This window comes from Lolium rigidum, unplaced genomic scaffold (assembly GCF_022539505.1).
Source record: "Lolium rigidum isolate FL_2022 unplaced genomic scaffold, APGP_CSIRO_Lrig_0.1 contig_28943_1, whole genome shotgun sequence".
NCBI lineage: Eukaryota > Viridiplantae > Streptophyta > Magnoliopsida > Poales > Poaceae > Lolium > Lolium rigidum.
Window position 1 is genome coordinate 464535 of NW_025900101.1, and position 25561 is coordinate 490095.

The window sequence follows — 25561 nt, forward strand, 5'->3', positions numbered from 1 at the left end:
CATGGTCGCTCTATACTAGTGGCGCTTCTAAAGGTAAAGTTGTTGTCTTTGGCGGCTAACAAATTAATAGTGTGATAAGATATGATGATTTTTATTTTATTTTAAATCGTGTATTGATTATTTAGATTTGAGTTCCGGAGAAAGCTATGTTTCTTTGCTAGGCCGAAATATTTTTTGATGTCTAATAATGAAGAAAATAACTATAACTCTCCAAGGTAAGAAACAAATGTAATGAGATAAAGACAATCCTCGGCAATATCATCATGACTTTCAAAATCATGTGCAGTGAAAATTTCAAGACAAATACAAAGGAACACATTATTTAGCAAATTTTAAATTGTTTCTTCAGCCATTAGGGGAAAAACATTCTTTTTAAATGGTTACTTAATGGTCATTTGATAGCATGTAAATTCAAAACTAGATAAATCTTAGTGTCATGTATATCTTAGATTTGGAAATTATCAAATGCACATATATTGAACTTTTCTAAACATTAGTCAAAAATCAAGAATTTTCTCTGAATATATTCTTTCATTTGGTGCTAGGGTGTTTTATATTGCATGTAGCTCATTAATTCACTAGATCTCATAGTTTCATTTAAAGTGCATATCTGTGACACGCAATTTTGGAAAACATATGCAATCGCCAATGAAGTGGGATCTCCTCAATTGTTTATATTAATGTGCCTTCTGTTTTAGAATGGGAGGTTCTATCGATCAAAATAGACAATCATTATTCTCACCGAGTAGATGTATGTGTGTTTAGAGTTGGGCACAAGGAATAAGTGTGTGCTACGTAACATGCCCATGCTACTTACTTAATTCTTCTTGAAATTGATGAGGTTTAATTAGGAGGGACGTGAGGAAATTAAAATGCATTAGAAAATTTTCATTTTGGTTAGAGTTGAAAAGGCTAACAGTGTAGTACATGTGAGGGAGTAAGTCAAATGGATGACCAGAGAGATAAATGTCGTACTACTACTGCATAAATCAAGTATCTAAGATAGTGGAGTATATATAAATTCAAGCTAAACTGGAGTGGAGCAGGCAGATCAAAAGTGCACCAAAGATGAAACCTTCATGCAGTTTCAGCAGGTATGCACACTTTCATGGTGGCAGTCAATGGTTGGCTTCAAACGTCTTGATATGTAAAGTTGCTTCCTCGAAACCGACGAAGCTACCCAAAGTTAAAGACGGCAAAAGAAACATAAGAACAGATTCTCTGAGCACGACTAAGGAGATTGCTAGCCACCCCTGCGCTAGCTACCAATGGTGGGGACATGGCATGATTACACTGGCGGGAGAAAGGCTTTGAATGGAGATTAGTGCTTGGAAACCTAGGAGCCTTCACCATTTCTGAGAGGAGATCAGGACCATGCATGGAGATGTGGGTCACCAGTACTACCACTGATCATGATCACTGTTACTAGCTAGCAAGCTGCTGCTTAGATATATCAGAATAATGCATCTGTGTGTGTGTGATGATCTCTCAAAAGAGGAGAAATGGAACTAGTTAGAGCTTCCATGGACCATGGACCTACTCATGCTTCGTTCTTTTGCCTTAATTAGCTAAAATAAAGGAATACATTTGCATTTGCAATCATTGTGTGGCTAGCTAGCTATATATGTGAATGCCGCCACTCTAAGATTCTGGAAAGTGCTCTTGCATGTTTTTCCATTTCAACCTAGGTGGCTTTGTGTTCAGTGCTTCATTGCAATGCTATGTTTGTTCCAGGTATGAAAGTATACAAGTGTCTACGTGCAAGACTATAGTATATAGGAATATGGTTAACAGAGGAGAGCTTGGTTACAAACCCTAGTAATTAATATGTTTCAGCAAAGGGTATAGACATATTATGCATGTACCTATAAGAAAAATCGAGTACCATGATCAAGGCTAGATTTTATAAATGGGCAAAGCAAAATTTCTAGCGAACGGGTGCAAGCAGTGCCAATCACACTACCTAATTAATTAACCATGATGGATCAACGTATTTGATACAATCAAATGATGAAGGCTACGGACCTATGGTATAAACGTCATTCAAGCATGCATGCATTATGGACTACCAAACTTTGATCCATATACACAGAAACACATATAATGAGTGGGCATAGAGATATTTCAAGCAAGTTACTTATGAATATGAAAATTGCACCAATATACACACACCAGACTCGATCTCTTTGCGCGTCTAGCAATATTCTAGCTCATATAGATATATATAAGTGTATAATCTTCCACCATGGACACATTAATTGCACCAAGCTACTAAATTATAACCTAGTGATTAGTGTGCATTACAATGATACGGGAGGAGAGATCGAAGAATATAGAAAATCCAGCACTTAGACGATAATACCATGGAAGAACCCTAATTAAGACTCGGTACAAGAACAACATGCATGGAGAGACATCATAAGACTCGAGAGCAAAATAAAACTAATTTTGATCGATCAGTAATGATCTTGAACCACCACAGCTCCGTCGTTCCTTAGCTCTTCCTCGATCGATCGGAAGCCATGACTAAAATTAAGCTTCAATTCAGGGCTTGTATATAGGGCTACCTTTTGCAGGGAGATCGAGTCCACCATGCGTGCAAGTCGTGGCCATGGCGTCGATCACATTATGTTCCCTGACGAGGATGAGTTGAAACCGGGAAGATCGGCCCAGCTTCCACCACCGGCGCCGCCTGGAGCAATGGCGCCACCGTTCTGACTTCCTTCACTGTCGTTGCCTCCTGCGCCATTGTTGCCACCTCCCCAGAACTGGAGGTTGCCCGGGAGACCCAGGAACTCCCTGGCCGAGGCAGCGCTGGCCATGGCGTGGTTCGACGGCTGGTTATCCTCCATCTTCACCGAGGCGAGCTGCGTGATCAGCCCGGACGACCCCGGCACCTGCTTGGAACCGCCCCCGCCAAGCATCTGTCCGGTGACGGCAAAGCCGTCGGCGGCGGCGGCAGCGTCGAACGGGTAAATGCCAGCCATTTGCTGCTGCTGCATGCCGTCGGCGCGGCCAAAGAATGGGAACTGCTGCATCTGCGGCATCCGCCACTGCTCCATCCCCAAAGCTGCGGCCGCGGCACCCCCGCCGCCGAGCTGGTAGTCCACTGGATCCAGTGAGCTCAGCCCGGGAAACCCTAGCCTCGACGCTCCAGTGCCGTAGTGATCGCCGCCGCCGCTGCCCATCGGGTGCAGCGAGGCAAAGAATGGCATCTGTGCCTGGGCGTGCCCAGCCTGAGGCGGCATTATTGCCGCGGCGCCGCTGTTTCCGCCGCCTGTTGTGGTGGAAGAGGTGGACGACGAGGTCCCGCCGGTGGTGGCGCCGGAGGCCGACGCGGCGGAAGACGAGGACTTTGAGGACTTGCGCTTGTTGCGGCGGCATCCGCCGCCTACGGGGACGCTGCGGAGCGCGCCGCCGCGGGTCCAGTAGCGGCGGCAGGTCTTGCAGAAGTGGCGGGGCTGCGTGAGGGAGTAGTTGTTGAAGTAGCAGAACTTGGTATTGGTGGACTCGCAGCGAGGGCACTTGAGCCCCGGCTCCGGCTGCGGGATCTTCGCCATCCGTGCCCGGTCCGTCATCGATCCCGGCCGCGGCGCCGTGCCTCCGCTGGTCGGACCGCTGCCGCCTCCACCACCTCCGCTGTTCACGGCAACCGCGCCTCCTCCCATGCTGTCAGGCCGCGGAGCCATCAACGTGCCGGGCGGCGGCAGCTGGTGCTGTTGGTGTGCATGTTGTTGCTGCTGTTGCTGCTGCTGGTGGTGCTGCTGCTGTTGCTGCTGCTGGTGTTGCACCTCCACTCCGGCACCGCCGGCGCTCGGAAACAGCTGGACATGGTGGCTCAGTTGATGGTGGTGCTGCTGCTGCTGGAAGCACCATGGTCAAAATTCTCAATCAAAACACACGAAAAGAGAATCAAAGCTAAGAAGCTAATCGTAATCAGACACACACTAACAAAGCAAAGTAACTAAAGGGTGTGGTGGTATAGTGGTATATTCAAGAAGGAGATTTAATTCGCAAAAGAGCGGAGGAATATCTCCTCTCCATTTCCCCAGCTGGTTTTGCTTTTTTCACAAAGAAGCTATCTATCTATGTGTGTGTGCCAGCCGCCGGCCATATAGGAGAGAAAAGGCATGCGAAACGAGAGAAGAATTGTTACCTGCTGCTGCTGGTTGTTCCAATTGGGTGGATCAAGATAGAGGGGAACCGAAGAAAAGACCATGGTGGTGTGGTATGGTATAGAATTTGGTTTCTTTTGATCTTTTTCCTACTTGGTGTCGAGCTTTTTTTCGGTTTGTTTGTTCCTCCTTGCTTCTTTGTGAGAGAGGGAGAGTGGCAAGGGAGTATATAGGTGCTTTAGGGGAGGGGATCATGCAAGGATGGATAGGGAGGTGGCTAAAGGTGGAGAATAACACCCACTAGTTATACCAATCTCTCTGCACACAAGAATGGAGCTCTCCTCTCACAGGAAACTGAGAGCTGGGGGAGGGAGGGAGGAGGAAGAAAGGGGGAGAAGTGGAGAGAGGGACAGGGGGAATGAAAGTGAGAGGAATAAAAAGGAGGAGCGAGGCTCTAGCTGCTTGTTCTTTCTTTATTTATATTTTGTCTTAGTGGTGGTGGCTGCATTATATATATATTGGATGTGGAACATATGGGGGAAGAGAGAGGGAAGGAAGCTAGAGAGAGGAGAGAATTGCTTAGCGAGGAAGAGAATGTGAGGTGGATATGAATGGGTGCGGCTGGCCTAGCTTACCTTGTCTCAGCTAGAGAGATGGTGATGAGAAAATGCATGGGTGGTTTTATGCATGAGGGAAGTTGGAAACCCTAGGAGCGTGAGGAGGTGGCGATATGGACTGCGTGATGGATGATCACTGTCTCTACTGTTTGGAAATTCTTGCACTTCTTGGCAGCTGGGTTCATTAGCAACAGTGGATGAGAGCTAGCTGGAGGTTATCAAAATGAGTAAAACCTGTCTTGAGGGTGTTCAGGTGCATGTATGTGTGCATGGTGCAACTTTATGTCCATATTGATGAAAGAGATCAATCAGTAAAGTTGGTCTTACTAGTCATGGTCTCATACACTTGCATAGTAGTGTGTGGTGGTGTAGAATTCCCCTCCTCCTCCCTCTCCCTCTCCTTCCAATCTCTCTCTTCCTTACCTAAGGTAGCAAGTATAGCTAAACAGTCTCATGCATATGAGTAGGTAGCTTTAGGTACATAGTGATAAAACGGCAATAAAATACTTGTTACTAGTTTTAGTGCTTGTGAGGTAGGGAAATGAGATTGATTGTTTTCTCTCGCAAGCATGGACTAGTGTATGTGTGTGCATGCATGGTGCACATGGTTATTCATTCCCACCAAGTGCTTTCTAGATTTTGTAGCAGCTGGACACATCTGTCATGCAGATTTAGTAGTTCAAACTGCGAGTACTACGAAGCTTCAGTTGGATGATAGGCTAGATCATGTGAGCTAGATATGTATGTATAGTAGCTACCTTTTCTCTCCATCTCCATTGTGTAAACTGGGCAAACACACAGGACATCTGAATACTAATATATCCTTCACAAAGCTTTACACGCTCGAATTGTGCAAGATCTCAACATCACGATGTGTTTTTATATTTCTGGTCCTTCTGAAGTTAAAAACCAACTGACTTTCATGCCATGTCATAAACAGATTATTCGGTGCAATCTTTCGTCTCAAGTATTCTCCTTATCTCTAGATATTGTTTATCTCAAAAATGTTGATCTCGAACAATGGTTCGGGCCACTCGCTTGCATATATTTAATTTATTCTTCCTAGTTGTTTGCAAGCTAGCTACCAATAAGCTTAATTAAACATAAATTCCACTCTTGCTAGTTTGTGACTGATTAGAGAGATTGGACAAGAGATAACAAATTTGATTGACATCCTAGCTGCATGATCTAACAAAGTCTATCCTTCCCATCTACCTATGAGCTCGAACATTCTCAATCATTCAACCATTCGTGGAGATATGCAAGGATGCTTCGGATTAAACAGATCTCAGGCACAGTAAGTGCCAGATTGCAGGCTTGGAGCTAGACTGGAAAAGAATAGTACTAGCTAATACCCAGTACTGCTTTCTGCAACTGCAAACATATGAAAGGCATGTGCATCATGCATCAATTTAATATTGAGTCAAGGTAACATATAAGTATGCAAATTAAATGGCAGAATGTTATGTAACTGACACTACAACACAATAGGCGTGACAAATCGCTTATATAGACCGCACTAGATGGCTAATCGCCGTGAATGTTCTAAAAGGGATGTAAATGAAACTATTTCTGGGGTGCTTTGGCTAGCTTGAAGGTTATGTTGTAAACTCTTTTTGCCGAGTGCATTTTGTTGTGCCGAGTGCATTTTGTTGAAGGTTAGCTTGAAGGGTTCTAGCTGATGGATGCTCGATGTCAGCCAATATATAGAAAAAACTTTTTTATCTTGGATCATTTTTTACGTGTGATTTTTCGCAACTTGATTTTTATTTTTGATATGTTCCGCCATGTTATTGTTGAGGAGTGCTGTACCTGATGGGACCCCGAGGTCAGTCTTCATGTACAAGAAACAGTGTGCTCTCTTTGATTTTTTTTTAAATGTGATATTGCGGGCTACTTGGCTTCTTCGATTTGTTCCATTATACGTTGCCTTGTTAAGTTTGAGGGACGTTGTTCGTTGATGGGTCCCCGAGGTTAGCCTCCTTATACAAGAAATCTATGTTATCTTTGATTATTTTTTCTACCCGTGATATAGCGGCCTACTTGTCATTTTCGATCCCTTCTGTTTACCTGTTAAGTTTGAGCGATGTTGATGGCTGATGGACCTGATGTCAGCCTCCTTGTACAAGAACATGTGTTGTCTAGATTATATTTTACACGTGACTAGTATAAATGCCTGTGCGTTGCCACGGGTACCCAAATTTTATTTCTCAATGCACATATATAATTCACAACACACGTATATTTTTTGAAATGCATGAATCTTTTTTTTGGAATTGGTGAACTTTTTTAGAAATAGAACATTTTTGTAAAATAATGAATATTTTAATGAATGTCCACGACCAATTGGTGGACAACATGAACATTTTTTCTAATGCACGATATATTTTTGCCACGGGTGTTCTTTTTAGCACGCGGCCTTTTTATTTTCTGTTATTTTAAAATTAGTAAAATATTAAAATTTTGAGATTCACCGTGATTGGTTATTGAAAGCTAACTTTTCTTTTAGTTTCTTTCTTTTAGAAAAACAAACATAATGACTATACTTAAACTCGACTCGCCAAGAGCTCTGCGGGTGCTACGGAAATGGAAGGTAGCGCGGCAAAGCAGAAAGGGAAGGCAGCCATCCCCGCGGCCACCCTCCACTACGCAATTCCTCTACCTCCCTGCCCACGATGTTACCCTCTTCGACGGAGGTGGCCGCACCTCACAAATCTAGGTACGCAATTTTGTCCCAGCCTTGGTTTTTAGGTCGCATAGTAGTTCGTTCGTTCACATGCTAGAGTCCATCGTTGTCGATGTCGAGACGTCTCTGTTGTCCCCTTCAACGATAGGTACAAACCAGATGCAAAAGAGGAGGGAGACAAGACGAGGTGGAGGCAGGGGATTTCAAGTATATTTCACAATGTTTTTTTTATGTCACCACTTCTACCTTACCACCAGAACCCTCTCTATCTCACTCCCTCTAAATAGCAATACATTGCCACGGTGAAGAAAAAGCTTAGTGTGTAACTAATGTAAGGTAGTGTTGTACTTCAGAGGCACTACCCAAAGTCCCAAACGAGAATTTTTTAGCTCTGCATATATGTGAGTGCTAAAATAAAGTGCAATCCATACACAACGCACAAATTAGGATACATATATCAAACTAATTATGTGTTACCACGGAAGTATCAAATTATGTGTGCTTCAGTTCTTCCATTTTGTGAAATGCATCGAGCATAACATATGTTTACTTTCATAACATTGCTATGAACATGTACATATTCATTTGGTCCCTACCCCTATGCAACCATCTGCACAATTTCTCCTTTGTTGCCCCCTAAGAAAAAACAAACCCCACGTACATGTCGAGCTGGATTTATAATCAACGTGACAAATGGCCAATCACATCTTACTCTAGATGCATGTTTTTGGTCTACACCGGGTAGAAATATTTTTCTTGTGAAACTGCAATTTTTCACGATGTGTGCACCCTGGAAAAGCAGCACCCATAGGCACCGTGGAACAATGATTGTCTTCATTTCTAGATCTAGTCCCCAAGAACTTCACATCTACCTGATAGCAAGCAAAAGCATTCAGTTCGTGAGGCTTTAGCTCCTTGCAAGGTGGCACCACCGAGAACACATTACCCAAAAATAAAGTACATGAATAAAGGAAATCAACGATGATGGTATACTGAGTTTATGCACCATTAAGCTGGTATACTGAGTTTAATAAGGGAGATCTCAGTTATGTCTTAATTACCTTAAGGTTCATTATAATCACGGGGAAATATTTGCATGTTCTATTCATAAAGCCTAATTGCACTATCTACCACGTTGAAGTTTCTGCACCATAAGATTCGGTACCTGGGGTGTGTATGTACAATGATAGGCACCATAAGCTGCCACTTGATGAGCAGATTGAGGCATTTGATGGATGTAGTCAAAAGATCCATATGCAGGATAAGCCGCCTGTCCAACAATATAGTTAAGTACACAACTATAGAAACACAAAAAACTATAGGTTAAGTAGTACAATGAGATCCAGAAACTCAATTCGGCTCCCGGGTGCGTATGATCCCTCTACCATAAAAACATATTTTCAAGTGTTAAAAAATTTTGATAAAAAAATTAACATGTACATCTCCATAATATATGTGTATTCGTCAAGTTTCACGAAAAAATGATATTTTTTGTAGTCTAAGCGAAAAAGAGAAAATTTATCTTGTAACAAGTCTTTGTTTCAGCACCGAATTTTGTCTTTTTTTCACACGCCACATGACATGTCGATTTTTCAAGAAACGACTTTGTGAGCGTGTAGCACATGAAGATGTACGTGCGAAATTTTTGTTTCAATTTTTTTAACATTTTAAAATGTGTCTAACATGTATTTCAAAATAAAGGGAGCATATGCTCCCATGTGCCAAAACATCACTCCAAATGAGATCTAAATCTCTTGGTTTTATTATGAGGACTCTAGGATGCGGTAAAAACGTGGCAAAAAAAATACATATCACATCAGTACAGTAATATACAAAATTATTCTTCCATCATGAGAATCTTAAGATGCGGTAAAAAATTATCATAGGAACAAGAAACAAATCGGTATGTCTAAACAAATGAAGCAAGTGATGGAAAAGTGTTGCCAAAATCAACATCTTCTATGCTTGACCGACACACGAAGAACATTATTTTAGGCTGGAAGTTGGGGGGGGGGGAGAGATTGACCTAAAATCAAACAATGAGCAAATCTGATGCCATAAGTCGTAACCCGGGCAAATCAACAACAATGACCCATTTTCTGCTTCCTCATTGTTTTTTCTTTTCTAAAAATTCACCTCCATTATCACGATTGCTCACAAAGTAATGCATAAAAAGTAAAACATGAAGTAATAAGATACCTGCGGTTGATAAGTAGCCTCCCATTGTAATTTGCATAAGGTTTTCAGCAGTGAAACCAGCCTACATAATATCTTAACAAATACAGGAAACAATCATGAAACAGCTGCGAGAAAGATTTCTAACCTTGACCATTCCGAGTGCCATTGTCACATACAAGAGGTTGGATGTCCCCTCAGTCCCTCACTATCGAGTGTCAGCCATTTTCTATAGAGTATCCGCAAGTAGCATAAGAATTATATCAATTAACAATAAAGCAATATTGTCACTCTATAGAAAAACACATGTCTCGTGATTTTTGAAATAATATTTATGGATGTGCTACGTGTTACCAAGAAAGTCAAAAGACACTATGTAAACAAAGAAAACGCTGAAATGGGAATGACCGTTGATTCTCCATAAGTTTTTGAAAGATAAGAGCATATGTAAACAACTTTATGTGTGCGACAATTCATTCTTCTAGTTAAGTGAGAACTGGGAAGTTTGCCAAAGGTAATGCAGTACATACTTCGTTCTTCTTGCTAAGAAGTATGCCAAAGCTAATGCACTTACTCCACATCCTCGTTCTCTTCCTCCACTCTCATCAAGCGACCTTGCCTTGTACTTTCGCCGCCGCACGGCCAACACCGACGATAGACCCTCCCTGTTCGTGCTAATAGTAAAGAAAAGCAACATCATGAGTTCATGCTCACGGTCATCGGATAAAGCTATAATTAATCGAACGAACTTGCACATGCATTAGCAACATCATTTGGGACCTTAAAGATCTGAATAGTTACTACTTATACCTAGCAAATTACACGACTAAAGAAGTTGGACCAAAGCTGCACTACACCATTTGCTGCTATGAATAATGTGCTAGCTTGAGTTAAATAATTTCTAGAAGTTTGGACACTTGAGTTCAAATACTGAAAAAATATTCAGAAATGTACTATACCGGTTCAGACATCTAACTGTCCATAGATGCTAACATGCAAAAATTAAGCACCACACGATCAACTATGCTCATGTCCAATCAGGGGACATAAAGAAACTATGTGAAATTTGTCTCCAGAGGTCCTACTTAATGTGTCAATACCTAACTTATTACTGCAAATTAGTATTTTCTTTAATATATCCTTGTGTACTAAAATCAATTGGTTTCACCTTTTGTAGTTCTAAACGGAGTCATACAGGTGCATAACTATTTAGAGTACAAAGGAACAGGACAACGTGTTCAATACCTTGGAGGTAATTCCTTCCTGTTGATCCAACATCTCCTCCTCTACTTCAGGTACATCAGGCATGTAGACATCAACTTCGTCAAGTGGAGTGCTTGTTGAGGTCAAGTGAGGTGTTGTTGAGGTGTGGGAGCACCATAGTGGAGCGTTGTTGAGGCAAGACTGGTGAGGAGGCGGTTGATATCTGCGAGAGAAGCAAGTAAAAACTAAGTAAGTCAATTTCATTTTACATCCCCAACACCTATTTACTTTACATAAATTTCATTTTACACGAGCAAAGTCCACGATTTTGTAGTAACCTGTACTATTAACATGTTTGATAGCTCGAGATGTACAATGATCTAAATCTCAGTCACCATGGACTTTGCTCTTACTCGTTTTCAGCAGAACTGCTTCTTCTTCAGTGACCTGTAATCTCAACCAATTAATTAACTACTGCATGATTTTCTCTCTATTATTTTTTAAGAGTGCAAACTACTGCTATGCTTCACATGAGTATGACTTCTGCTAATTCAGGGGCCATGTAAGGGTGCCTTTCTATGCTTTACAATTACAGTCAAGCAACACAGGTTAAAATCAACTTAATTTAACACAGATTCATCTAGTGCTGTGTAGAACAGACTTGAAGTTCTATGTAGGTAATGATAATTTGTGCTATAAACCAAATCATTGCCTGGTGCTATACACTGTACATGTTCATGCTAGTGGCTTTGATATTTTAGTGCGTCTTTTGTCAGTGCCATGACATTGTGACCTAAACATGTAACTTCAGATATCCAAAACTAACTTGTACAGATTGTTTACGGTTGCATGACAGCTACCGATGTTTACAACACCTATGTTAGCCGCAATTCAGTAACCTGAAACTTCTACAGATTGTTTACAGTTTTATAAGCTTGCTAGTTCAGTTTCGGGGAGAATGTGACCTGGTCAATGTTTGCTCGGAGAACTAATCGATCTTGTCGCAGGCCGGAGCTGCAGCTGTATCACGGCGATCTCCTGCGTGGCCCCTCCGTCGTTGCAGCGACGACAAGTGCGAGGAATGGTCGCGGCGGCCCCTGCGACGGCAGCCCTTGCAACGGCGGCCGGAGTAGTCGTGGCGGACCCTGCGACGGCATGAATGAGGCTCTCCCTCCCGGAACTGGACGATCAACGCCGAGAAAGATGTAGTAGCAAGGTTGTCCCAGCTCCAGATCGGGACAGTGTGGGCCTCTGCAAGCTTGGAGGCGATGCCGATCACACCGGAGCTCCAAATCGCCGCGGAACGCAGGCGGCCACCAAATCGATCCGTCCGCAACTCAGATCCAAGCAGGGACAACGGAGGAGAAACTCTAGTGGCAGAGTAGTGGTCATGGAGCAGATTCTGCATGCGGCATCGCCGGAGCACGATGAGAAGGGGCGGCCATGGCAAACCCTAGCGCCGCCTCTCTTTCTTCTCTCCTTACGGGATCGGAGAAAACCGAGAAATCACGTCGAGATCAGATTAGTTGGGCCTGGCCCACTTGGGCGCGTGCGGGTCGACTAATGAAGCGACCAAACGGGGCGACATGGTGGCACCGGTGGGAGGGCAAAATCGCCATATGAAAATATGCTTGACGAAACCTCGTACCGGAGGAAACAGAACACGTTCGTCCTTTTTATATAGTAGAGACTAGTATAAATGCCCGTGCGTTGCCACGGGTACCCAAATTTTATTTCTCAATGCACATATATAATTCACAACACACGTATATTTTTTGAAATGCATGAATCTTTTTTTTGGAATTGGTGAACTTTTTTAGAAATAGAACATTTTTGTAAAATAATGAATATTTTAATGAATGTCCACGACCAATTGGTGGACAACATGAACATTTTTTCTAATGCACGATATATTTTTGCCACGGGTGTTCTTTTTAGCACGCGGCCTTTTTATTTTCTGTTATTTTAAAATTAGTAAAATATTAAAATTTTGAGATTCACCGTGATTGGTTATTGAAAGCTAACTTTTCTTTTAGTTTCTTTCTTATAGAAAAACAAACATAATGACTATACTTAAACTCTGACTCGCCAAGAGCTCTCTGGGTGCTACGGAAATGGAAGGTAGCGCGGCAAAGCAGAAAGGGAAGGCAGCCATCCCCCGCGGCCACCCTCCACTACGCAATTCCTCTACCTCCCTGCCCACGATGTTACCCTCTTCGACGGAGGTGGCCGCACCTCACAAATCTAGGTACGCAATTTTGTCCCAGCCTTGGTTTTTAGGTCGCATAGTAGTTCGTTCGTTCACATGCTAGAGTCCATCGTTGTCGATGTCGAGACGTCTCTGTTGTCCCCTTCAACGATAGGTACAAACCAGATGCAAAAGAGGAGGGAGACAAGACGAGGTGGAGGCAGGGGATTTCAAGTATATTTCACAATGTTTTTTTTATGTCACCACTTCTACCTTACCACCAGAACCCTCTCTATCTCACTCCCTCTAAATAGCAATACATTGCCACGGTGAAGAAAAAGCTTAGTGTGTAACTAATGTAAGGTAGTGTTGTACTTCGGAGGCACTACCCAAAGTCCCAAACGAGAATTTTTTAGCTCTGCATATATGTGAGTGCTAAAATAAAGTGCAATCCATACACAACGCACAAATTAGGATACATATATCAAACTAATTATGTGTTACCACGGAAGTATCAAATTATGTGTGCTTCAGTTCTTCCATTTTGTGAAATGCATCGAGCATAACATATGTTTACTTTCATAACATTGCTATGAACATGTACATATTCATTTGGTCCCTACCCCTATGCAACCATCTGCACAATTTCTCCTTTGTTGCCCCCTAAGAAAAAACAAACCCCACGTACATGTCGAGCTGGATTTATAATCAACGTGACAAATGGCCAATCACATCTTACTCTAGATGCATGTTTTTGGTCTACACCGGGTAGAAATATTTTTCTTGTGAAACTGCAATTTTTCACGATGTGTGCACCCTGGAAAAGCAGCACCCATAGGCACCGTGGAACAATGATTGTCTTCATTTCTAGATCTAGTCCCCAAGAACTTCACATCTACCTGATAGCAAGCAAAAGCATTCAGTTCGTGAGGCTTTAGCTCCTTGCAAGGTGGCACCACCGAGAACACATTACCCAAAAATAAAGTACATGAATAAAGGAAATCAACGATGATGGTATACTGAGTTTATGCGCCATTAAGCTGGTATACTGAGTTTAATAAGGGAGATCTCAGTTATGTCTTAATTACCTTAAGGTTCATTATAATCACAGGGGAAATATTTGCATGTTCTATTCATAAAGCCTAATTGCACTATCTACCACGTTGAAGTTTCTGCACCATAAGATTCGGTACCTGGGGTGTGTATGTACAATGATAGGCACCATAAGCTGCCACTTGATGAGCAGATTGAGGCATTTGATGGATGTAGTCAAAAGATCCATATGCAGGATAAGCCGCCTGTCCAACAATATAGTTAAGTACACAACTATAGAAACACAAAAAACTATAGGTTAAGTAGTACAATGAGATCCGTAAACTCAATTCGGCTCCCGGTGCGTATGATCCCTCTACCATAAAAACATATTTTCAAGTGTTAAAAAATTTTGATAAAAAAATTAACATGTACATCTCCATAATATATGTGTATTCGTCAAGTTTCACGAAAAAATGATATTTTTTGTAGTCTAAGCGAAAAAGAGAAAATTTATCTTGTAACAAGTCTTTGTTTCAGCACTGAATTTTGTCTTTTTTTCACACGCCACATGACATGTCGATTTTTCAAGAAACGACTTTGTGAGCGTGTAGCACATGAAGATGTACGTGCGAAATTTTTGTTTCAATTTTTTTAACATTTTAAAATGTGTCTAACATGTATTTCAAAATAAAGGGAGCATATGCTCCCATGTGCCAAAACATCACTCCAAATGAGATCTAAATCTCTTGGTTTTATTATGAGGACTCCAGGATGCGGTAAAAACGTGGCAAAAAAAATACATATCACATCAGTACAAGTAATATACAAAATTATTCTTCCATCATGAGAATCTTAAGATGCGGTAAAAAATTATCATAGGAACAAGAAACAAATCGGTATGTCTAAACAAATGAAGCAAGTGATGGAAAAGTGTTGCCAAAATCAACATCTTCTATGCTTGACCGACACACGAAGAACATTATTTTAGCTGGAAGTTGGGGGGGGGGAGAGATTGACCTAAAATCAAACAATGAGCAAATCTGATGCCATAAGTCTGTAACCCAGTGCAAATCAACAACAATGACCCATTTTCTGCTTCCTCATTGTTTTTTCTTTTCTAAAAATTCACCTCCATTATCACGATTGCTCACAAAGTAATGCATAAAAAGTAAAACATGAAGTAATAAGATACCTGCGGTTGATAAGTAGCCTCCCATTGTAATTTGCATAAGGTTTTCAGCAGTGAAACCAGCCTACATAATATCTTAACAAATACAGGAAACAATCATGAAACAGCTGCGAGAAAGATTTCTAACCTTGACCATTCCAGTGCCATTGTCACATACAAGAGGTTGGATGTCCCCTCAGTCCCTCACTATCAGGTGTCAGCCATTTTCTATAGAGTATCTGCAAGTAGCATAAGAATTATATCAATTAACAATAAAGCAATATTGTCACTCTATAGAAAAACACATGTCTCGTGATTTTTGAAATAATATTTATGGATGTGCTACGTGTTACCAAGAAAGTCAAAAGACACTATGTAAACAAAGAAAACGCTGAAATGGGAATGACCGTTGATTCTCCATAAGTTTTTGAAAGATAAGAGCATATGTAAACAACTTTATGTGTGCGACAATTCATTCTTCTAGTTAAGTGAGAACTGGGAAGTTTGCCAAAGGTAATGCAGTACATACTTCGTTCTTCTTGCTAAGAAGTATGCCAAAGCTAATGCACTTACTCCACATCCTCGTTCTCTTCCTCCACTCTCATCAAGCGACCTTTCCTTGTACTTTCTGCCGCCGCACGGCCAACACTGACGATAGACCCTCCCTGTTCGTGCTAATAGTAAAGAAAAGCAACATCATGAGTTCATGCTCACAGTCATCAGATAAAGCTATAATTAACTGAACGAACTTGCACATGCATTAGCAACATCATTTGGGACCTTAAAGATCTGAATAGTTACTACTTATACCTAGCAAATTACACGACTAAAGAAGTTGGACCAAAGCTGCACTACACCATTTGCTGCTATGAATAATGTGCTAGCTTGAGTTAAATAATTTCTAGAAGTTTGGACACTTGAGTTCAAATACTGAAAAAATATTCAGAAATGTACTATACCGGTTCGGACATCTAACTGTCCATAGATGCTAACATGCAAAAATTAAGCACCACACGATCAACTATGCTCATGTCCAATCGGGGGACATAAAGAAACTATGTGAAATTTGTCTCCAGAGGTCCTACTTAATGTGTCAATACCTAACTTATTACTGCAAATTAGTATTTTCTTTAATATATCCTTGTGTACTAAAATCAATTGGTTTCACCTTTTGTAGTTCTAAACGGAGTCATACAGGTGCATAACTATTTAGAGTACAAAGGAACAGGACAACGTGTTCAATACCTTGGAGGTAATTCCTTCCTGTTGATCCAACATCTCCTCCTCTACTTCAGGTACATCAGGCATGTAGACATCAACTTCGTCAAGTGGAGTGCTGTTGAGGTCAAGTGAGGTGTTGTTGAGGTGTGGGAGCACCATAGTGGAGCGTTGTTGAGGCAAGACTGGTGAGGAGGCGGTTGATATCTGCAGAGAAGCAAGTAAAAACTAAGTAAGTCAATTTCATTTTACATCCCCAACACCTATTTACTTTACATAAATTTCATTTTACACGAGCAAAGTCCACGATTTTGTAGTAACCTGTACTATTAACATGTTTGATAGCTCTGAGATGTACAATGATCTAAATCTCAGTCACCATGGACTTTGCTCTTCATTGTTTTCAGCAGAACTGCTTCTTCTTCGGTGACTCGTAATCTCAACCAATTAATTAACTACTGCATGATTTTCTCTCTATTATTTTTTAAGAGTGCAAACTACTGCTATGCTTCACATGAGTATGACTTCTGCTAATTCAGGGGCCATGTAAGGGTGCCTTTCTATGCTTTACAATTACAGTCAAGCAACACAGGTTAAAATCAACTTAATTTAACACAGATTCATCTAGTGCTGTGTAGAACAGACTTGAAGTTCTATGTAGGTAATGATAATTTGTGCTATAAACCAAATCATTGCCTGGTGCTATACACTGTACATGTTCATGCTAGTGGCTTTGATATTTTAGTGCGTCTTTTGTCAGTGCCATGACATTGTGACCTAAACATGTAACTTCAGATATCCAAAACTAACTTGTACAGATTGTTTACGGTTGCATGACAGCTACCGATGTTTACAACACCTATGTTAGCCGCAATTCGAGTAACCCGAAACTTCTACAGATTGTTTACGGCTTTATAAGCTTGCTAGTTCAGTTTCGGGGAGAATGTGACCTGGTCAATGTTTGCTCGGAGAACTAATCGATCTTGTCGCAGGCCGGAGCTGCAGCTGTATCACGGCGATCTCCTGCGTGGCCCCTCCGTCGTTGCAGCGACGACAAGTGCGAGGAATGGTCGCGGCGGCCCCTGCGACGGCAGCCCTTGCAACGGCGGCCGAGTAGTCGTGGCGGACCCTGCGACGGCATGAATGAGGCTCTCCCTCCCGGAACCGGACGATCAACGCCGAGAAAGATGTAGTAGCAAGGTTGTCCCAGCTCCGGATCGGGACGGTGTGGGCCTCCGCAAGCTTGGAGGCGATGCCGATCACACCGGAGCTCCAAATCGCCGCGGAACGCAGGCGGCCACCAAATCGATCCGTCCGCAACTCAGATCCAAGCAGGGACAACGGAGGAGAAACTCTAGTGGCAGAGTAGTGGTCATGGAGCAGATTCTGTACTGGCATCGCCGGAGCACGATGAGAAGGGGCGGCCATGGCAAACCCTAGCGCCGCCTCTCTTTCTTCTCTCCTTACGGGATCGGAGAAAACCGAGAAATCACGTCGAGATCAGATTAGTTGGGCCTGGCCCACTTGGGCGCGTGCGGGTCGACTAATGAAGCGACCAAACGGGGCGACATGGTGGCACTGGTGGGAGGGCAAAATCGCCATATGAAAATATGCTTGACGAAACCTCGTACCGGAGGAAACAGAACACGTTCGTCCTTTTTATATAGTAGAGACTAGTATAAATGCCCGTGCGTTGCCACGGGTACCCAAATTTTATTTCTCAATGCACATATATAATTCACAACACACGTATATTTTTTGAAATGCATGAATCTTTTTTTTGGAATTGGTGAACTTTTTTAGAAATAGAACATTTTTGTAAAATAATGAATATTTTAATGAATGTCCACGACCAATTGGTGGACAACATGAACATTTTTTCTAATGCACGATATATTTTTGCCACGGGTGTTCTTTTTAGCACGCGGCCTTTTTATTTTCTGTTATTTTAAAATTAGTAAAATATTAAAATTTTGAGATTCACCGTGATTGGTTATTGAAAGCTAACTTTTCTTTTAGTTTCTTTCTTTTAGAAAAACAAACATAATGACTATACTTAAACTCTGACTCGCCAAGAGCTCTCTGGGTGCTACGGAAATGGAAGGTAGCGCGGCAAAGCAGAAAGGAAAGGCAGCCATCCCCCGCGGCCACCCTCCACTACGCAATTCCTCTACCTCCCTGCCCACGATGTTACCCTCTTCGACGGAGGTGGCCGCACCTCACAAATCTAGGTACGCAATTTTGTCCCAGCCTTGGTTTTTAGGTCGCATAGTAGTTCGTTCGTTCACATGCTAGAGTCCATCGTTGTCGATGTCGAGACGTCTCTGTTGTCCCCTTCAACGATAGGTACAAACCAGATGCAAAAGAGGAGGGAGACAAGACGAGGTGGAGGCAGGGGATTTCAAGTATATTTCACAATGTTTTTTTTATGTCACCACTTCTACCTTACCACCAGAACCCTCTCTATCTCACTCCCTCTAAATAGCAATACATTGCCACGGTGAAGAAAAAGCTTAGTGTGTAACTAATGTAAGGTAGTGTTGTACTTCAGAGGCACTACCCAAAGTCCCAAACGAGAATTTTTTAGCTCTGCATATATGTGAGTGCTAAAATAAAGTGCAATCCATACACAACGCACAAATTAGGATACATATATCAAACTAATTATGTGTTACCACGGAAGTATCAAATTATGTGTGCTTCAGTTCTTCCATTTTGTGAAATGCATCGAGCATAACATATGTTTACTTTCATAACATTGCTATGAACATGTACATATTCATTTGGTCCCTACCCCTATGCAACCATCTGCACAATTTCTCCTTTGTTGCCCCCTAAGAAAAAACAAACCCCACGTACATGTCGAGCTGGATTTATAATCAACGTGACAAATGGCCAATCACATCTTACTCTAGATGCATGTTTTTGGTCTACACCGGGTAGAAATATTTTTCTTGTGAAACTGCAATTTTTCACGATGTGTGCACCCTGGAAAAGCAGCACCCATAGGCACCGTGGAACAATGATTGTCTTCATTTCTAGATCTAGTCCCCAAGAACTTCACATCTACCTGATAGCAAGCAAAAGCATTCAGTTCGTGAGGCTTTAGCTCCTTGCAAGGTGGCACCACCGAGAACACATTACCCAAAAATAAAGTACATGAATAAAGGAAATCAACGATGATGGTATACTGAGTTTATGCACCATTAAGCTGGTATACTGAGTTTAATAAGGGAGATCTCAGTTATGTCTTAATTACCTTAAGGTTCATTATAATCACAGGGGAAATATTTGCATGTTCTATTCATAAAGCCTAATTGCACTATCTACCACGTTGAAGTTTCTGCACCATAAGATTCGGTACCTGGGTGTGTATGTACAATGATAGGCACCATAAGCTGCCACTTGATGAGCAGATTGAGGCATTTGATGGATGTAGTCAAAAGATCCATATGCAGGATAAGCCGCCTGTCCAACAATATAGTTAAGTACACAACTATAGAAACACAAAAAACTATAGGTTAAGTAGTACAATGAGATCCAGAAACTCAATTCGGCTCCCGGTGCGTATGATCCCTCTACCATAAAAACATATTTTCAAGTGTTAAAAAATTTTGATAAAAAAATTAACATGTACATCTCCATAATATATGTGTATTCGTCAAGTTTCACGAAAAAATGATATTTTTTGTAGTCTAAGCGAAAAAGAGAAAATTTATCTTGTAACAAGTCTTTGTTTTAGCACTGAATTTTGTCTTTTTTTCACACGCCACATGACATGTCGATTTTTCAAGAAACGACTTTGTGAGCGTGTAGCACATGAAGATGTACGTGCGAAATTTTTGTTTCAATTTTTTTAACATTTTAAAATGTGTCTAACATGTATTTCAAAATAAAGGGAGCATATGCTCCCATGTGCCAAAACATCACTCCAAATGAGATCTAAATCTCTTGGTTTTATTATGAGGACTCCAGGATGCGGTAAAAACGTGGCAAAAAAAATACATATCACATCAGTACAGTAATATACAAAATTATTCTTCCATCATGAGAATCTTAAGATGCGGTAAAAAATTATCATAGGAACAAGAAACAAATCGGTATGTCTAAACAAATGAAGCAAGTGATGGAAAAGTGTTGCCAAAATCAACATCTTCTATGCTTGACCGACACACGAAGAACATTATTTTAGCTGGAAGTTGGGGGGGGGGAGAGATTGACCTAAAATCAAACAATGAGCAAATCTGATGCCATAAGCTGTAACCCAGGCAAATCAACAACAATGACCCATTTTCTGCTTCCTCATTGTTTTTTCTTTTCTAAAAATTCACCTCCATTATCACGATTGCTCACAAAGTAATGCATAAAAAGTAAAACATGAAGTAATAAGATACCTGCGGTTGATAAGTAGCCTCCCATTGTAATTTGCATAAGGTTTTCAGCAGTGAAACCAGCCTACATAATATCTTAACAAATACAGGAAACAATCATGAAACAGCTGCGAGAAAGATTTCTAACCTTGACCATTCCAGTGCCATTGTCACATACAAGAGGTTGGATGTCCCCTCAGTCCCTCACTATCAGGTGTCAGCCATTTTCTATAGAGTATCTGCAAGTAGCATAAGAATTATATCAATTAAAAATAAAGCAATATTGTCACTCTATAGAAAAACACATGTCTCGTGATTTTTGAAATAATATTTATGGATGTGCTACGTGTTACCAAGAAAGTCAAAAGACACTATGTAAACAAAGAAAACGCTGAAATGGGAATGACCGTTGATTCTCCATAAGTTTTTGAAAGATAAGAGCATATGTAAACAACTTTATGTGTGCGACAATTCATTCTTCTAGTTAAGTGAGAACTGGGAAGTTTGCCAAAGGTAATGCAGTACATACTTCGTTCTTCTTGCTAAGAAGTATGCCAAAGCTAATGCACTTACTCCACATCCTCGTTCTCTTCCTCCACTCTCATCAAGCGACCTTGCCTTGTACTTTCGCCGCCGCACGGCCAACACCGACGATAGACCCTCCCTGTTCGTGCTAATAGTAAAGAAAAGCAACATCATGAGTTCATGCTCACAGTCATCAGATAAAGCTATAATTAACTGAACGAACTTGCACATGCATTAGCAACATCATTTGGGACCTTAAAGATCTGAATAGTTACTACTTATACCTAGCAAATTACACGACTAAAGAAGTTGGACCAAAGCTGCACTACACCATTTGCTGCTATGAATAATGTGCTAGCTTGAGTTAAATAATTTCTAGAAGTTTGGACACTTGAGTTCAAATACTGAAAAAATATTCAGAAATGTACTATACCGGTTCGGACATCTAACTGTCCATAGATGCTAACATGCAAAAATTAAGCACCACACGATCAACTATGCTCATGTCCAATCAGGGGACATAAAGAAACTATGTGAAATTTGTCTCCAGAGGTCCTACTTAATGTGTCAATACCTAACTTATTACTGCAAATTAGTATTTTCTTTAATATACCCTTGTGTACTAAAATCAATTGGTTTCACCTTTTGTAGTTCTAAACGGAGTCATACAGGTGCATAACTATTTAGAGTACAAAGGAACAGGACAACGTGTTCAATACCTTGGAGGTAATTCCTTCCTGTTGATCCAACATCTCCTCCTCTACTTCAGGTACATCAGGCATGTAGACATCAACTTCGTCAAGTGGAGTGCTGTTGAGGTCAAGTGAGGTGTTGTTGAGGTGTGGGAGCACCATAGTGGAGCGTTGTTGAGGCAAGACTGGTGAAGGAGGCGGTTGATATCTGCAGAGAAGCAAGTAAAAACTAAGTAAGTCAATTTCATTTTACATCCCCAACACCTATTTACTTTACATAAATTTCATTTTACACGAGCAAAGTCCACGATTTTGTAGTAACCTGTACTATTAACATGTTTGATAGCTCTGAGATGTACAATGATCTAAATCTCAGTCACCATGGACTTTGCTCTTACTGTTTTCAGCAGAACTGCTTCTTCTTCAGTGACCTGTAATCTCAACCAATTAATTAACTACTGCATGATTTTCTCTCTATTATTTTTTAAGAGTGCAAACTACTGCTATGCTTCACATGAGTATGACTTCTGCTAATTCAGGGGCCATGTAAGGGTGCCTTTCTATGCTTTACAATTACGGTCAAGCAACACAGGTTAAAATCAACTTAATTTAACACAGATTCATCTAGTGCTGTGTAGAACAGACTTGAAGTTCTATGTAGGTAATGATAATTTGTGCTATAAACCAAATCATTGCCTGGTGCTATACACTGTACATGTTCATGCTAGTGGCTTTGATATTTTAGTGCGTCTTTTGTCAGTGCCATGACATTGTGACCTAAACATGTAACTTCAGATATCCAAAACTAACTTGTACAGATTGTTTACAGTTGCATGACAGCTACCGATGTTTACAACACCTATGTTAGCCGCAATTCAGTAACCTGAAACTTCTACAGATTGTTTACAGTTTTATAAGCTTGCTAGTTCAGTTTCAGGGAGAATGTGACCTGGTCAATGTTTGCTCAGAGAACTAATCGATCTTGTCGCAGGCCGGAGCTGCAGCTGTATCACGGCGATCTCCTGCGTGGCCCCTCCGTCGTTGCAGCGACGACAAGTGCGAGGAATGGTCGCGGCGGCCCCTGCGACGGCAGCCCTTGCAACGGCGGCCAGAGTAGTCGTGGCGGACCCTGCGACGGCATGAATGAGGCTCTCCCTCCTGGAACTGGACGATCAACGCCGAGAAAGATGTAGTAGCAAGGTTGTCCCAGCTCCAGATCGGGACAGTGTGGGCCTCTGCAAGCTTGGAGGCGATGCCGATCACACCGGAGCTCCAAATCGCCGCGGAACGCAGGCGGCCACCAAATCGATCCGTCCGCAACTCAGATCCAAGCAGGGACAACGGAGGAGAAACTCTAGTGGCAGAGTAGTGGTCATGGAGCAGATTCGCATGCGGCATCGCCGGAGCACGATGAGAAGGGGCGGCCATGGCAAACCCTAGCGCCGCCTCTCTTTCTTCTCTCCTTACGGGATCGGAGAAAACCGAGAAATCACGTCGAGATCAGATTAGTTGGGCCTGGCCCACTTGGGCGCGTGCGGGTCGACTAATGAAGCGACCAAACGGGGCGACATGGTGGCACTGGTGGGAGGGCAAAATCGCCATATGAAAATATGCTTGACGAAACCTCGTACCGGAGGAAACAGAACACGTTCGTCCTTTTTATATAGTAGAGATAGAGATAGAGATATCACAGACTGCTTGCCTTTTATGTTCGAACCCTTCCATTTAATTGTACCTTATTGAATTTGGGGACGTTGGAGGATGTGGGTCTAATATGTCAGTCTCTCCTGAGTACACGTTAATTACATGAAAATATAAAATATATGTTAAATAAGGATTCAAACACAATACCTTATTCAAGTGACTGAATTGGGTGCCTTCCCTACTACACGATTGCTTATTTGAGTATATATTTAGTTCAAAATGTTGCACTTGTTCACTACAATCTAATGAACGAGCTTGTGTTTTTTCTGCAGACTATGACACGATGTATTTGGCTTATAGATCTTGCAAATTAATAGATTCAATCTTGAATTTTGTATTTCCATTTTTTGAAACTTTGAAATTGAATTTATGAAAATTAGAAATTACAGAGTTCAATCTAGATATGCAGTGACGGAACCAGGATTTTAAAATTGTGTATGCACAATTGGAACATAAGAATATAAAAGAAATAAAATCACTTATATGTTAAATCTCCCATGTTTTTTTAATGAAGCATAGGACCTTCATATTTAAAAGGGGTCGAAAGGACACGAGTTGAAATTCAATTGTTAATTCTTGGGATAGCTTCCTTCCCTGGGTTAAAAATAGTCTAGCAGGAAAATACAACCTTTATCGGAGGAGGCAACTTCTTATAGGGTCATATGGTCTGCGGCGCGGAAATTTGTAAAATTTATCGGTGGCGTAGGCACTTTGGGTGCGTTGGCGGTATGAGCATACCGCTAGTGTGGTAGAACAAGTGTCACACCGTAGAAATGTAGGCACCACGAGCTGACCCGATTATAAAATCGTAGTGGTGTAGCATTTTATTTACACGCTCCTAGGACTTTTCTAGTCCTGAAGTATTTTTTTACCACACCACTAACTTTTCTGCAAAAATATAGAAAAAATCATAAGGGATTTTTAGAAAAACAATGGGTAGGATCCGGCAAGGAAGCTAGTGGCGTGGAGCCACGTCACTAGCGGCACTAAAAACGCTCGGCCTCGCCTAGCCCCACTGTCTAGCCCACCAACGTGGCCACGAAAAAACCCTATCCCACTCTCGTTTTCACTCACCATGCCCCTACTACCCCCCCCACGCGTCCACACTTCCACGCCCCTCGGCACTGCTCTCCGCTCCCCACTTGCGTCGTGCCGCCACTCCGTTTGCCGCTGCCTCCTCCGCTAGTCCGTGCCATTGCCTCCTAAATCTGGTCGGTGTCGTCGCTTACTCCAATGATTCTCGCCGCTGCCTCCTCTGGTCCATGTTGTCGTCTCCTCCAGTCTGTGTCGTCGCCTCCTTTTGTCGGTGCCACCATTGTCGCCTCTATCCGCTCCGTTGCCACCCCACATCTGTACCGTCTCGGTGAGTCGCGTCGTCTCTCTCCGCGTCCCTACATTTGTAGTATAAATTGCTAGTATAATTTGTAGTAGACTTTTGTGTAGAATTTGTAGTAGAAATTGTGTAGTATATACACCCTTCGACCCAAATTAATTGGCGTATTGCCATATAAAAGTTGTGTAGAAATTATCTAGTAGTGTAGAATTGTGAAGAAAGTGTCCAGTATATAATGTAGTATGAATTATGAAGAAATTGTGTAGTATATATACCCTCCGACCTAAATTAATTGGTCTGGCGCCATATAGAAATTGGGTAAAAAAAAATTAATTTGCGAACTCATATCATGCATCAACTATCTATCTGTGCGCTAATTGTGGTCACAAGATGTGCAATGACCACAAGATTTTCATTGAGCTTCCTAAAAACATGTACACCCTGACGGTATGCACATAGGTACACTAAAATGTAAACCATATGTGTATGTCAAAAATATGTGTTCTCTAATAGTTTCTTTCTTATGGTTTTG

The 25561-nt window shown here is 41.6% G+C and overlaps 1 protein-coding gene across 1 annotated transcript; it reads right to left on the reverse strand.

The window, feature by feature from the left end:
• Positions 1-2185: 2185 nt before the first annotated feature.
• On the reverse strand, positions 2186-4746 carry LOC124680817 (dof zinc finger protein DOF2.4-like). The gene is made up of 2 exons (XM_047215857.1): positions 4157-4746; positions 2186-3863 (listed from the first exon to the last, which is right to left on the reverse strand). Exons 1-2 carry the CDS (start codon positions 4217-4219, stop codon positions 2622-2624), a joined length of 1305 nt encoding a protein of 434 aa, XP_047071813.1. The 5' UTR covers positions 4220-4746; the 3' UTR covers positions 2186-2621.
• Between the last annotated feature and the right edge of the window lie 20815 nt (positions 4747-25561).

Excerpts from the sequence above, each read along its gene's own strand:
- LOC124680817 (XM_047215857.1), bottom strand. The coding sequence starts at position 4,219 with ATGGTCTTTTCTTCGGTTCCCCTCTATCTTGATCCACCCAATTGGAAC. Across the intron at positions 3,864-4,156 it reads GGAACAACCAGCAGCAGCAG|CAGCAGCAGCACCACCATCA; the intron begins GTAACAATTCTT and ends TGGTGCTTCCAG.